The following is a 15,972-nucleotide window of genomic DNA, read 5'->3' on the forward strand; positions in this document are numbered from 1 at the left end:
TTCTTGCTGTGAGGCAACAGTGCTAACGTACCTAAGTGCTATTATTTGTAATATATTATATTATTTGTAATCAGCACAAATGATCTGTCCCTATATGATAAAATCCACCATCCCCCCTGATTTCTTTTTTACAACTGGAGTACTGAGCATAAGTCCAGCTTGAGGAGAAGCTCCAGGAACCTCTCAACACTTCCTGCTGATGTTGGTGCACATCTGACAGGGAAAGAGAGAGAGAAGGAGAGTGAGGGAAGGGGAGGGAGCTGTGTTGCATGTGGGAGGAGAAGGAGGAGGGAGTGAACCAGAGGAAGGAGAAGCATTCTCAGTTTCTGTCAGCTCTGCTCGCTGCAGGCCACAGAATGAGTGCAGTTCCTTTCCTCTCAGTCTGAGAGGCAACTGTTTTCTTTTTTCTTTCCCTTTTTGTTCCGCATTGTTTTTCTTTTCCTCCTTGTAACCAGACAGGAAACACCGCAGATTTGCTCCCCTATTCGTCACAGTCTTTTTTTTTTTTTTTTTCTTCAACTTCTCTGCCTCTCTAGTAGTTATTATTGCCTGGGAAAAGGAAAATGCCGGTAGTTGGTGTAGCTTCCAAGCTAAGGCAACCCTCTGCTGTGGGCAGCAAACCAGTGCACACTGCCCTTCCCATACCCAGTGCAGTCAGGGCTGCCACCTCGCAGGGCTACATGGCCCGGCAGCAGGAGCTCCGGCCCGGGGAGGGGGCCCCGGGGCTCTCCTGCCAGCTGTCAGTCAAGTCTGAGTACCAGCAGGACAGGACGACCGAGGGAAGACCCAGGGGCCAATCAGAGGAGAGCAAGATCTGCAAGGTGAGTGGGGATGGAGCGCTCGCTGGGAGTCGCTTTGCATCTTTTTGGAAGCACCACAGGTGTCAGGGTTAGAGGCAGCGTTGTCAGATTTGTGGGACTCATTGCTCTTGCGTCCCCTCCGGGGTTCAGCAGGTGTCTCCAGCAGCATTTCACAAAGTGATGAGTCATGCGTGAGCATGCACTGCAAAAACTCAAAGTCTTACCAGGAATATTTGTATCATTTCTAGTTAAAATGTCTCATTTTTAGTTAAAAAAAACTCATTACACTTAAAACAAGAGTCATTACCAGAAAAAATAAGTTGTTATTTGACAATTTTCACCTGTTTCAAGTAAATTTTCACTTGAAATAAGTAGAAAAATCTGCCAGTGGGACAAGATTTATCTTCTTATTACAAGCAAAAAAATCTTGTTCCACTGGCAGATTCTTTCTACTTATTTTAAGTGAAAATCTACTTGAAATAGGTGAAAATTGTTGTTTTTTCCACTGATGAGTCTTGTTTTAAGTGTAATGAGATTTTTTTTGACTAAAAATGACATTTTAACTAGAAATAAGACAAATATTCTTGTTAAGATTTTGAGTTTTTGCAGTGAGTGGGTTGATGTCATGTTGTGTTGCTGTTCAGTCTCAATATATTTCCCAAATTTCTCAAATTGCAGAAGAAATGACTCAAGATGTTCTGTCATGTCCACTGACGTATACCCAGAAAAAATTAATTAATTAAAGTGCACCAGAGAAGCACTAAAGATTCTAAGAGTCTTATCCATCTCGTTCACTGGTTTGTTTTTTTCTCTCTTCCATGCTTGATCAGGTTAAAGCATATTCTGAATATGGCAATATCTATTAGTATTTTTAAGTCATTGCTTCATAAATGGTTCAATATTCCAAACTTCCCTGCTATGCAGCAAGTTCTTAACCTCTTGTTTTGGGAGGGGGAAGAGGGGTCTCTTAAGCTGCAAGAGAGAGACCAACAGGATTGGTCTCGGCTGAAGAGAGAGGATTTTTCAAACCTACCCGCCAAATAGTTGGAGCAAGCCCCGGCCCATCCCACATCCAGAGCTGTCAAAGCGTAAACTGAAACATTCTTGTTTGGCCAGTTCATCGCTCTTCCTACCTCCACGGGCTGTTGCTTCTCTCTATCAAAACAAACGGCGGTGACAGAGCGGAAGGCGATTATTTTCTGACCATGATTCCTTTTTTTTTTCACTCCCTGACTTCTGATTCGAAAAAAAAAAAAAAAGTTGCTGATTTTCCTCGTGACACAGAGGAAATATGGGCAACGGACATCAAAGCGCGGGTCAGCGCTCTCCTGCTTTTAAGTCCTCCCAGCGTGTCTGTGCCGGAGTCCAACTCGCCTGCAGGGTGACTGCAGAGTGGGAGTTGGGGGGTTTCACCATTAACCCTCTGCTGAACTGGCAACTTCGGCTTGGCTTTTAACTTGTTGACACGTCTGCATTCCTCAAAACACTTAGTGCATGCAAATTTAAGGGCTGGAGCTGGGATTTAAGTAAAGAAGTATGCATTTTGGAGTCTATTTTATTCAAAAATCTATTGATTTAATTATGCTGATGGCATATCTTGTGGTCATTAGCTGGGCTGAGTCAAAGATAAACTATGGAAGCAGTGCATCTATTGGATTTTCCAGTAAAGGTTTGTGAATGTGACCGTTGAAAGAGGCTGATATTAGCAATGATCGTCAGGTTTACATCACTATACTATCAACATTCCGTGAACTTTAGTTATTTTGGTGGCGTTTGTCCCCATAAGCTCTGTGGTCATGAATCCACGATGTGTTCCTCACACAGTCAGACTCATAACAACCCAATTACGAGACTGTTTGGTCCTTCAACCTATAGCATAAACCTTATTACCTGAAATGGTCTGTAGCTTGCCAACATCTGAGGTGCTGGGTTCCCAAAATCATGCAATCTGTAAAATAAAGTAGACTGCCGAAGTTCTTCAAATTCTGACATCCAAGAAAAATAAATTTCAGTAATACAAGGAGAACAGTTAGCAACCTGCTAGCAACCTGGTAGATGGCTAGGTTTAGGTGCAGGGTTGTCTGTTATTTTTGCATCAAAGCCGACATATTATAAGTGAAAATGGTTGCCTATGGTCTCAATTAAAAGTGTGACATGCTTGTCAAAGATATCAAAGTGATAAACTCCAAAAACCATGTCTTTTTCAGCTCTTTTGCATTCACACGGCCCTCTTTGGTCCACTTTAAACAGATCCGGATTGGTCCGGTTCATTTAAGGAGATGTGAATGTGCATTTGAACTTTGATTCGGGTCAAAGAAGTGAACTTTACGTAGGTTTCAGTCCACTGGAAGCGGACGAAATGCAGGAAGTGGACTGCAGTGTGGGTTAACAACCTAAACAAACAGTAGGTAGGTCAAGGTTAAGTTCCAGGTGAAATGCTTGACGGTGGGACGTGGAGTGAGGACGAGGTAAAAGCTCCTACAGAAGTATGGTCAGACAGGAATATATCTCAACCACTGAGAGTAATGAAGTTTGCAAACGAACCAGCAGGGCGGTAGCGTTGCTTGAACCATTCGGTCAGCTAGTTTGTATCTTATTCGTTTGTCTTGTCTTATCCTTCGGTAATTCTTGGTTCAGTGCTACCACAGGCAAGGAGGGGTAGAGGTTATTTGAATGGTTTGGTTCATTTCACAAAGTTTGGCGTGAAAGCAAACTCAGACAAGCAGGATGTTGCAATTCCAATGGAGCCGAGTGTCATGAAGCCAAAGCCAGGCCTTCTTCTCTACTTGCCTCCACACCACTTTTCTACGGGGGTCGTGAATCTTTGCATGTGATATAACCTAATTGAAACAATGCAGTAAACCCTCATGCAGCCTCAAACAAATCGATAGGGTTGTGTTCCGTCCAAGTTGTTGGTTCGGTAGACACTTGAGTTGATCAAATCTATGCTGCCAGAAAAGAACATTTAAACTTTTGTTCCCTTTTAAATACCAAGGAGCTTCGATTTCATACCCAACCTAAATCAGATCCGAAAATTAAATATTCCTGCTTCACATCTTACACAAAATTGTTATCAGTCATCAGGCCACCAATGCCGAACCTTTTTCTCGAACACCCACTGCACAAGCGTACTATAGCTCTGACTTTTGCTCTCATATTGTTTGCAAATGACAGACATTGTGGCTCTTATCGAGGGCCACGGTCAAACTGCTTCAGAAGTCACCGTACTACAGTCCCGGCCTTTGGTGTATTTACGGGCAACAAGTGGTCTGTGGCCTGCTCCAACCTGTCAGTGTGGGTAAGGAATGGGTGGTATGGAGGGAGTAATTAGTCCGTCTAATTGTGCTGAGTAGTCCCCTGCAGAGTTTCACCTTTGTGGCTTTCAGCCAAGAGAAAAGGAGGCTGATGGAGTAAAAGCTGTCATTATTTGAAGCAACTACTCGTGTAGTATGTCATCCTTTTATCAAGTAAAGTTTGTGTAGTACGTGCAAGTTGTGCGTCTATTTGTGCACATGCAACCCCCGCCTCCACATATACACTGGGACCAGCATGTATTGGCTTGTTTGCTCCTTTTTTCTTTATTCTTTTTCTGATGTTTTTCTTCCTATGTTAACATCTCAGTTAGCCGTGCTGGAAAGTTCCACCCCCTGTATCAGTAAAGACATTGAAAAAGAGGATTGTTGAACATAAGAAGTGAATAATTACCTCTTTGTTCATTATTGTGCTCAACAGGTAAATCATGTTCTTCCCAATGATGAAGATGCTCCATGATCCACTACATTATAAAGTTTGAACACTCAGCATTACAGTCATCTTTTCGCTGTGGAGAGATGTTTCCATCATGACAGCAACTCCGATAGCGTTTAAAAAATGTAATTGAAAGTCAAAGCATACTTGGATATAAGCTCCTCTGTAACAAATCCATCCGGCACCCTCGCCTGAAACTTATGGCCTTCGTGCTCGGGTTTGGGTTGAGAGGTTCATATTTAACAGATGTAATCACAGTAACGGGAGTGTCACACTTTGGTGAATAGCACCATCACTCTGGCTCTATCTGTGATGCAGTGCACTGAACTGTTGCAGGCCTCGACCAGGGTGTGTAATGGTGTGTAAAGGGCACAATTAAGCTTCCCAGACAAGGTTTTGGATATCATTCAAGATCGGCCGGGGCAGCCTTGGCTGCATTAGTTCAGCTCGTATTTATTGTATGAACGTATAATCCCTCATGGATTTACCAGAATACCCCACTACTACTATGTTCAGAGGAGTGTCTGCAAGCTGTCTGTGCATTGGTGGAGGTTAAGATGGGCCATTACTCATGTCACGTTGGTACCAATGAAACATAACAGACTGGACTTTGTTTGTTTAATCTGGGAATTACTGTCATGATTAGACTTTTTGTACCTGGAAAGTGGGTTTCAAGTTTCAACACATTTGAAGTTATGGTCCTAGGTGCCTGTTGAAATGTTACATTTTGCATTTTCTCAAACTCTGCTCAACAAACTGTAACATGCGTTATGTGCATATCAAAGAAAAAGGTATTGCACAACTGTAATATGTTCAAAGATGCCTACACGCCATGCAGGAAGAGGTGGAAGGTGGTGCTGCGCTGCGGAATGTCACACGGGAGAACGAAGGTGGAGCCCAGTCCAAACAATACTGTCAGAAGAGTTTAATCTTTTTAACCTTATTAGCTGCAGTTGAAGCCCATTACTTAGTTTCTACCATGTTTTCTACCCAGCTTTGGAGTTTTCAGGCTTTCCCAGAACTAACGTCCATGACACAAACCTCCCCCAGACAGTAGCAGGTGTCATTGAAAGCCTGCTGTGCCTTTTAGTCATTTCTTTGCACTTATTCAAGGCCCCCGTTTGTAGGGTAGTGTCTCCTTGATTTTGAACCGTCAACTACTAGCGTTTCCGCTCCTTGATTGAGATGAAAACAGGGTGAGACGGTTACTCTTCCTTTTGATCCTGGTGCTGACAGCTCGGATCCATCAGGGCCGGTGGCGGTGCAGGATGGCAGGCTGGCAGGCTGGCAGGGAGACGCTTATACGAGTTGATGGCGCTTTAATGAAATGTGGAATTACTGTTTGCACTAAGGTTTTGGCAGCTGTCACAGAGCCCTGGGAAATCTGGGGCTATTAAAGAACAGCCGAACTTTGCACGAGGAGACTTCGTCTATAAGACAATAAGTTAAAGATTTATCTTAAATCTGCACTTTGATTAAATGCAGTGTATTTGCCAGACAACGTGTGCCCACTGTAAAGTGATCCTTATGTCCGGGTAGGTGGCCCCGCTCCGCTCCCTCTGAGAGGAGGAAAGCACTGAATTTGGTGCATGTGTCTAAGTCTCAGATATCCATTTCATTTCATACACAAGCGGCGACTGCTGCGGGCTGCTGTTTTCCTTTTCTGTTGTTGTTGATTTTCGTGTGTTTTGTTTTTCTCCCAAGCTTTTGATGTTTGTGAAATGCTATCCAAGAAAAGTCCATGAGTGTTTACCGGAAGTACAGACGAGTGCCAGACACACTCAACCACTAAAAGAAGAAAGCAAAAGACACAAACTAGAAAACATCCTGTTGATTCTGCATGTGATCGTGGACTCTGGGACCCGAAACATCAGGACGTCCTGTACGCTTTCTTTTTCCAGGAGTATCTCTGTCCTGATAAACGTCTAGACGACACTGACTGCGTTTACATGAAAAAAAACCTGAATATTGGCAATAACCCAAATTTGCACGGCCATGTAAACACCAATAACCCCTTTGAATAACCAGAATTTGCTCATATTCGGGTTTTTAAAAACCTGAATATGACCCCTGGGTTACTCCTTTTAAAACCCGAATATTCAGTCATCTAAACGCCAAACGGAATATCCCCATCAAACAGAACAGGAATTTGTTTTCTGCTCATGCACCTATTCACAAGGAATTCTGGGCTGCGTCCGAAATTGCATACTTCCACCCTAATGAGTATGCAAAATGAGTGTGGTAGATTTTTTAGTGCGTCCGAAACATTAGAACGTATTCAATAGTATGCGCTATCCATACTCATTCTGGAGAATTTTTTTAGTGTGGATTGATGGACACTAGCCGAACAGAAACTTCCCACAATGCAATGCAGCGGTGTTTGGTTGCTAAGTGATACGTATATATGTCATAAGTAGAATATTAAGTATAATAATATTATTATATAATATTAATATTATAATATTCGTATATAATAATATTAGATAATGTCATCTTGTTTCGGCCAGAATAAACGGGAAAGAGTGGAGCGGTGCTGCTACTGCTGCTGTGACAGGTTACCATGGTAACAACTCTCCCCCCTCCCTACGGCAGGAAGTGACGTGTGCGCTCTTAATAGTACGTCCGAATTAATGCACACTACGGATATTTACTCAAAAGTGTGCCGAATTTAAGTATACTTTTTAGTATATACTTTTTAGTATGGATGCCCCGCAGGTCTTTTGAGTCCAGGAAGTTCTTCTAAACATGGCGAGACCACGCCACACTTTTGGAGTGAGGAGGAGACTAATCACTTCATAAATGTAATGAAGGATATGAACATTTCTGCATTTGTAGACGGTAGAAAGTACCGGGATAGCGAGATTTAAAAGAAGGTGAGCGAAAAGTTATGTGAAGCAGCATTTGTTTTGAATTTGGATACTTGAAGAAGAAGCGGAAATGACGGGAATTGCGTCAATCACGTTCTCCGCGCGTCACTGGTTTGATACAGGAATCCCAAATGATTAATTACCATGTAAACGGAATATTCTGAATGTTTCAGTAACCGGAATATTAGCAATAACCCGAATTTTGACTGCATGTAAACGTAGTCATTGTGCCGTGTGAGTTGAGAGTCAGGACGTTGAGGTGGCGTGCTGCGGGGGGATCATCGTGTGGCCCGCTAACTTTGAGTGAACAGAATGTAAACAAAAGCTGGTCTTTCTCTGGGTGGCCCCTCTGCTGTGTTTGTGCTGTCCTCCTCCTCCTTCTCCTCCTCCTCCTCCTCCTCCTCCTCCTCCTCCTCCTCCTGCTCTGGAGTCGTCTGCTTCTTTCACCCCGCAGCAGAGATGGACTGCTAGATTATCCACTGAATCTAAAGATAATATTAACAGTAGTTAAGCGCAGTTTGAAGACATACAGTACCCTGGCCCCTTTATCCCAGAACATACTTGAGCGTGACACTTTCACGACTGTGCTGAGGGTGTTGGTGGTCAGAGCTCTGGCTCTGGCTCCGGCTCGCGCTCAGCCCCCGCTCGCCTCCCGTAAGTGGCTGCTGAGAACACAGACGGGCCCAGCGAGGGCCCGGCGCGTTCCAGCAGAGGGAGGGACATCAGTTAAGCGCTCCGAGAGGGTGTCTGAACGGATTCTTGTCACGGGTGGTCCGGCCCGTCGTGTGCCGGACTCCCTATCTCAGGGGGGAGAGATCGTCACGCTGAAGGAGGTGTGAACGCTAACAAACAGGACATGTGGCTTTTGCTATATTTGCGCCGTAAGAAGGAACGGAGGGACAGTAAAACTCTCTGGGTTGCAACTAAAGTAGCATTTAGACTTTGGTTGATACTAAATTACATTTTAAAAAAGAAACCATGAGTCAGAACAGAGGTTTGACAGCTATTTATGAAACAGACTCATAGTGTGGAGTTTTTGGAGGGAAAAAAAAAAAGAGCCCCGACTTTTTCAGCTTCAATGTGACACGGCCAAGAATGGCTTCAATGGCTCAAATTGCTTACATTCATATTAAAAAGGATTAAGCCGTGTTTTTCACTGCAGCTTTTTGTCATCATTACGACGGTCTCGCAGCTGCTGTGCAGCACTTTGATGCTGAAGCCGTAGCAGCGCCGCAGTGAAAGGTCAGCTAGTCTGTGGTCTGTTCGCCTGAACAGAACTAATGTGTGAACAGGGGAGAGAACCCAGCTCCCCCTCGCCTGGGCCAGGCTGGAAATATGGCAGCGATTCCAGGTGCAACACGTGAGATTATCACGTTAAACCAGAGAAAAAGAAAAGCTTAACCCTTGTGCTGTCTTCGGGTCAAAATGACCTACTCTCTCCTTCCTTCTTCCCTTCCTCTTTTCTCCCTTCCTTCCTTCCTTCCTTCCTTCCTTCCTTCCTTCCTTCCTTCCTTCCTTCCTTCCTTCCTTCCTTTCTTCCTTCCTTCTTTCCTTCCTTCCTTCCATCCTTCTTTCCTTGCTTCCTTCCTTCCTTCCGTGCTTCCTTCCATCCTTCTTTTCTCCCTTCCTTCCTTCCTTCTTTCCTTCCATCCTTCTTTCCTTCCATCCTTCTTTCCTTCCTTCCTTCCTTGCTTCCCATCCTTCTTTTCTCCCTTCCTTCCTTCCTTCCTTCCTTCCTTCCTTCCTTCCTTCCTTCCTTCCTTCCTTCCTTCCTTCCTTCCTTCCTTCCTCATCCTTCCTTCCTTCCTTCCTTCCTTCCTTCCTTCCTTCCTTCCTTCCTTCCTTCCTTCCTTCCTTCCTTGCTTCCTTCCATCCTTCTTTTCTCCCTTCCTTCCTTTCTTCCTTCCTTCCTTCCTTCCTTCCTTCCTTCCTTCCTTCCTTCATTCCTTCCTTCCTTCCTTCCTTCCTTCCTTCCTTCCTTCCATCCTTCTTTCCTTCCTTCCTTCCTTGCTTGCTTCCTTCCATCCTTTTCTTCCTTCCTTCCTTCCTTCCTTCCTTCCTTCCTTCCTTCCTTCCTTCCTTCCTTCCTTCCTTCCTTCTTTCCTCCCTTCTTCTCTTCCTCCTTCCTTGACCTGAAGACAGTACAAGGGTTAATATCTATAAACACATTCACCACTAGTGTGACTCATGGACTTTGTTATTTACATTATTTGCATTATTCCCCCAAAACTGCTGAGATTTCTTAATTACCACCGAGTGGAAATCAGGGAAAGTATTTGAGACAATGTTATGCTTTCCAATTCTCTCTTTCCCTCCTCCTTCTTTGTGCGCTTTTTGTCTGACACACAGTTTTCACTGCCTTCCGTGCCACTGGGAGTCTGCCGTCGGCCGTGGTGTTTAAATCTTGGAGTGAGAACACACAGAGCGGCGGGTGTTTACAGTACAGCCGCACCGGTTAAAAATACACTCCTCTGGAGGAACAGCCACAGAGTTCACTGCGAAACCCCGACAGAGTTAGACTTTCTGCAGAACAGGCACAGGTAGAATAACTGTAGGATAACTAACTCCTTCACCATCAGTTCATTATATTCCTGCAGACATGAACATTGCACGGCTCTTGATTTGCAAAGTTTGTATTTCGGTGGAAGTTAATGTCATGTCTGCAGCCACATTTGTGTTTTTTGCAGCTGAGGTGGGTCACATCACCCAGTAGCACTGAAAAAGGAGAGCATCTTTACACTACCCTGAGATATCTTCTGTCCCCTGGGATAAAATACTAAACCCAACCAGATTGGCTTCGCCAAAGGTCGGCCTGCAACCTTGGCTGCTGAAAGGGAAGGGAAACTACAGCTAAAAGCAAAGGTGAAGTCGTAACCAATAAGATGGTGTAGAAACTCTTGAATGAATTCTTGAACTCTCATCTTTTGATTGACAGCAGGTGTTTTAGCTCCACATCTTTCCACTATCTTCAAGCTATTAACGTGGACTCTTTAGTATTCCTACCAAGCATGTCCGTATAGAGGTGTACACTACAACTACACTCAAAAACAGACACATGGCATGTTATGACAGTTTGAGTGGGGTAAATTATCTTTACCTCCGCCTCAGATTTCTTACCATTTGTCAGTGTTCACCTGTCCGTCAACAGCTGCTCTCTGCTCTCTTTTATCCAGCTTTCTCTTCCCTCTGTCCTTTATTCTCTTTTTGCATCTTTCCAGCAGTTCTGTTTTCCACTCCACCTCCTGTCACTGTCTTTCTGCTCTTTCCCATTCCCAGCATTCCTCTCTAAGTCCTTTTTTTTTCTTCTTCTGTCTCTCATGACTGGAACTTTTCTTTTAATTCATCCCCTTCAACTCACTTACCGGTATTTTCCTTTGACCTTTTACCCCCACCCCCGCATCTCTTTGCTCTCTCTTCATCTTTCCCCGTTCACCTTTCTCTGTCTTTTCCGCTATGATATTTTTTAATGACAAAAGCACCAGAGGAGCGCAGGCACACACCTGGGTGTGTTTCTTCTCTCCAGCTGCCGCCCAAGACCTTTCCTCTGGTAAATGCATAGGTCACTTTCCCCCTTCTCTAGTTCTCCTCGGCCTCGTTTTCTCGTTGTATCTTTACTGTATCTCTGCAGCTTGTCAAACCATGACTCAGGCAGCTGGGGAGGAGGGAGGGGGGGGCATCTGGGGCAGCCACGACAACCGATCTCAGAAATATCCTACCATGTATGGACAGGGAGCAAACATGTTAACACGTCTCATAACGTACGGTAACAAGGGCCAGTTCTGTGTCTGTTGGTTTTTTGGCAAGCGCAAAGAATGATGGTTGTCTGGCTCGCAGCCTCCACTGCAGCAGCCATATGGTAGATCAACCCCTGACAGATTTCCAAGGATTTCTGTCACTTCTGAGACCCTCAGAAAGAGGATGGGTGGAGCAGCGAAGACAGTACAGTCAGACCTAGTAAAATATACAGCCTCACTGTTTGCTGTCAGCTATTCTTTCGATAGCTGGTTAGTCAAGGATTGTTTTCGTCACGCCCTCCACATGCCTCGTGACAAATGAAATGACAAATGTGTGTCAGAGTTTGCATTTCACTTGCACGGCCAGGTTTATCTGATTATCGGTATTTTCTGTCAGTTTGAACATCGCTTAAGTGTTTTATTGTAAATCATGTGTCGCTACATTCCTGTGTGCATTGCGGTTCACAGATGTGTATTTACCACTAAGCTGTAAGCAGTTGAGAATGTGTGCGACATCTATGTGGTTTTACGCGACACATCAATGATAAGTTTCTTCGTCAATGAATTTTCATAACTGAAAGTACAGTATGTCAGCTAAATGTTGCAGTCTTAAGGCTGAATTATGGTTCTGGTACATGGGAGTTTCTCCGTAGTCTACGCCGTAGCCTGACGTGCACCTCCCAAAAAATGTAACTACGCGTCGAGGCGACGCAGACCCAACGCAGACCAAGAGGGCTGTGATTGGTTTGCTTGGTAGCAACGCATTTCCGTTTCCAGACTGCGCCATCCCCGCCATTTTTAAACAGCTTGTTGTTGTACAGACAAAACAGAACAGAACATTATCAACGTGGACCAAGTCGAGGAGCAAGAATCAACTAGAGACGATGATAAACCATTCAGGAAAAGAACGCAACCCCCTAGCGCTCTCGTGGGGTGTTGCACCGCGGCGAAATGGAGTGACAGAGAAGTCCGAAGGGTTCATGACGGCGTCACGGCAACGGCTCTGCGTTGGTTTAACGCAGAACCATAAATCAGGCTTTACGCCTTTTTTTAAAAAACCTAATCTTGTTTATTCCATCAGTTATGAATAAAATGATGTGTTTACACCCAGGATGAAGGAGCAATGTAAGAAAAACAGCAAAACCTTCAATTTCAGAGTCTCAAAAGCAATCGAACCAGAGACTCAAAAAGCGTCATGGTCTGGTTTCTCTGTTAGTGCCTTTGCGTATAAAACATGCTAAAGGAGCTCACAGAGAAAGGGAACTGGGTCATCTTTAGACCCCAAACACAGGACGAAACCTTCAGAGATAGCTGGAACATGAAGAGTAGCCAGATAGAGAAGAATGTGCTGAACTTATCCCTCCCAAAAGGCCTGGATGTCCCTAGAAGGCAGAAGTAGAGTGTGATCAGGATCCTTTGTATGGAAAATAAAAACCTTTCACAAACTCAAGTGGATAATAGCCGTCTGGAGGTGGGGATTTTATTGACCAGGTGTGCAACAACAACCAGGCTAAAAGAGATGTTTCAATATTTTTAGAGATGGTGAAGTACTTCTGATTGGTTACCTGCAGTAGTCAGTGGACACATCGCCCTCAGTGTGGACAATCAGAGAGGAATCAAGTGGAAGTGAGACTAGCAGCTACTCGGAGAGAAGACCACAGGGTGTCGGATTTTCACCATCTAAAGCAAACCTCATAAATGTCCTTCAAACACAAAGGGTTCACCATGAGGAGCAAACCGATAACAGGCCCCAGGAGAGGCAGATTGGTCCGATTAAACCGGTGAAGCCAAGACTTCCTCTGTAAATCATGTGGACAGTATTGATACGTTGATGGGACGGCCCCTCACTGTGGTTATATTGTACGGAACAGTGTGATTTTGACCCGTCAGCGGGGTGTTACGTTAGTTCAGCATTGTTATGTCTGCTGTTATCCCAAACTAGAGCAAGTCAATACTTTACTTCTTCTGAGATTTTTCACGAACAGATTAATGCCAGCAGGAAAATGTGTGTCTTTGCGAAAATAAGTGGAGTATTACTTAGTGTGTGAGGGTGTGAGCTATAGTGATAGCTGTTTAAGTTCTCACACTATACTCCCAGGCTACACTGTTGGTTTTTTTAAGCAGTATAATTTTCTTCGTGGGAAGCAGGTTGTAATTTTTGGCCGAATTTAAGTTTTGATCATAAGACAAAGATTCAGGATAGATCTTAAACACATCCTGTGAAAAAGCGGTGTGTACTTTACCCCCAAAACCAGCTGCTGTGAACAATTTTGTGAATACATGGTGGAAAATGGAGCTCTATTACTTTATAATAGTGATATAGCACGCCAAAGCATGTCATCAATATCTATGTCTCTTTTAACCCTTGTGCTGTCTTCGGGTCAAGGAGGGAGGAAGGGAAGAAGGGAGGAAAGAAAGAAGGAAGGAAGAATGAAAAGAAGGAAAGAAGGAAGGAAGGAAGGATGGAAGTGAGAAAAGAAGGATGGAAGGAAGGAAGGAAGGAAGGAAGGAAGGAAGGAAGGAAGGAAGGAAGGAAGGAAGGAAGGAAGGAAGGAAGGAAGGAAGGAAGGAAGGAAGGAAGGAAGGAAGGAAGGAAGAAAAGAAGGATGGAAGGAAGGGACAAAAGAAAGATGGAAGGAAGGAAGGAAGGAAGGAAGGAAGGAAGGAAGGAAGGAAGGAAGGAAGGAAGGAAGGAAGGAAGGAAGGAAGGAAGGAAGGAAGGAAGGAATGGAGAAAAGAAGGAAGGAAGGAAAGAAGGAAGGAAGGGAGAAAAGAAAGATGGAAGGAAGGAAGGAAGGAAGGAAGGAAGGAAGGAAGGAATGGAGAAAAGAAGGAAGGAAGGAAAGAAGGAAGGAAGGGAGAAAAGAAAGATGGAAGGAAGGAAGGAAGGAAGGAAGGAAGGAAGGAAGGAAGGAAGGAAGGAAGGAATGGAGAAAAGAAGGAAGGAAGGAAAGAAGGAAGGAAGGAAGGAAGGAAGGAAGGAAGGAAGGCAGGAAAGAAGGAAGGAAGGGAAAAAAGAAGGAAGGAAGGGAGAAAAGAAGGAAGGAAGGAAGGAAGGAAGGAAGGAAGGAAGGAAGGAAGGAAGGAAGGAAGGAAGGAAGGGAAAAAAGAAGGAAGGAAGGGAAAAAAGAAGGAAGGAAAGGAGTAAAGAAGGAAGGAAGGAAGGAAGGAAGGAAGGAAGGAAGGAAGGAAGGAAGGAAGGAAGGAAGGAAGGAAGGAAGGAAGGAAGGAAGGAAGGAAGGAAGGAAGGAAGGAAGGAAGGAAGGAAGGAAGGAAGGAAGGAGGAAAGAAGGAACAGGAGAATTAGGTCATTTTGACCCAAAGACAGTACAAGGGTTAAATATGTGCTTTAAATCTATTTAGGGTTAAACTGTTGAGTAAGTCCATAGGAAACACAACCCTCAAATGCAGATGGCTGGATGAAAGAAGTGATCCTGGTGGGATTGTGAGCAGTGGGTTGTTGCCGTTCTCTGCTTTGGCACGCGCTTTTACGGGGTACTTAACAGGGTGAGCGCGATATATTCTTTCTTTTTTTGTGTGGTGGTGGTTTGCCCTCACATTTGGACTCATCATTGCCTACAATCAGCGTTTGTGTTCTCATTATTTCTTCCACCTTTTTATTGATTTATTTACTATTTTCAGTCCAAATCTGTTTTTTCCCCCTGTGCCTTTATGCCTGTAGAAACCTTTTGTAACAGCCAATAAAATACCAAATGGAAATCATTAGTTTCTCACATTTTTCTGTATGTTTACTCTTCGTAGAATTTCCCTCACTCAGAATGATTCCTCCTGAGTATTTTGCACCTTTTATTAAATTGCCTTAAAGTTGCCTTGTTTAGTATGGGTGGCCTATTTTGCTTTAAACTCCTAATTCCATCCGTCAGCACTGTTTCATATTAAGAGAATGCCGTGCTTTCAAGTATTTTTATTTCTGAATTTAAAACATGATCACAGTGGAAAAAGCTGTGCCTTGGACTTTTCATTTTCTCCTGAGTGTTGCTGCGATGATGAAATGCACTTGTACAGAGTTTGACTTAATGATGCATGACCTCACCGACCTTCGGTCAGCGCTCCAGCTGCTTTCAAAATGTCACTGACATTTTGGTGGCAGCTAATTGAGTGTTGAACGACATGTTACGAAGTTGCAACTGGAGCTATCTACCTTAATAGAATGAGGTCTTACAGTGATGTAATAAGTAAAGGGGGTTTTCAGCAGTGGGAGGCCTGTTTCTGTATCAAAGGAAGAAATTATTAATTTAATATTAATAAAATATGAATTTCATGAAGTATAGTCCTTTTTTTGGTACTATGTACTGCTCAAACTATCTGTAGCTCCGTAGCTACAGTAGCTCTGGTCAAATGTTACTTAATGTATTTTCTGCCTGTAATTCTGACACTGGATGTCAGGAATTTTTACAAACAAAAAAAAAATGACAAGAATTAGTCTCCAAATACAGATGACCTGAAAAGTAGAGGTCAAAGATGTAGAGCGTGAAGAAAACCAAAGACAAGGAGAAAGAGGTTTGAATTGTTTTATTGTTTTTATCATCAGGAGCAGACTGAAATTCCTGGATGCTGAAATGGATGAGCTTGTTTCTTAATGAGGAGATAGCAGGGGTATTGACTTTTCTCAGGATGTGGCTTCTGTTGTTATGTTTTGGACTTCAGTGCCTCTACACAAAGATTTTGAATGATAGGGGGCTCACTGAACATTTCAAACAGACCAGAGGAAATGTGTATGGGCTGCAATTTCCCAGTCGACTGGTCGATTTATTAGTCGATGCAGCCTGGCTCGCCTAAAATCTGATTAGTTGATTCTTTAAT

At 43.8% G+C, this 15,972-nt stretch overlaps 1 protein-coding gene across 1 annotated transcript in view; it reads left to right on the plus strand.

Annotated features, from left to right (window-relative positions):
* The first annotated feature begins 352 nt into the window (after positions 1 to 352).
* Positions 353 to 15,972, plus strand: part of nav3 (neuron navigator 3) — a 321,553-nt gene continuing 305,933 nt past the window's right edge. Inside the window, 1 exon segment of the mRNA XM_061714666.1 lies at positions 353 to 821. Coding sequence (XP_061570650.1) covers positions 564 to 821 — 258 coding nt within the window. The 5' untranslated portion in view covers positions 353 to 563.

This window comes from Cololabis saira, chromosome 23, assembly GCF_033807715.1.
Source record: "Cololabis saira isolate AMF1-May2022 chromosome 23, fColSai1.1, whole genome shotgun sequence".
Taxonomy (NCBI): Eukaryota; Metazoa; Chordata; class Actinopteri; order Beloniformes; family Belonidae; genus Cololabis; species Cololabis saira.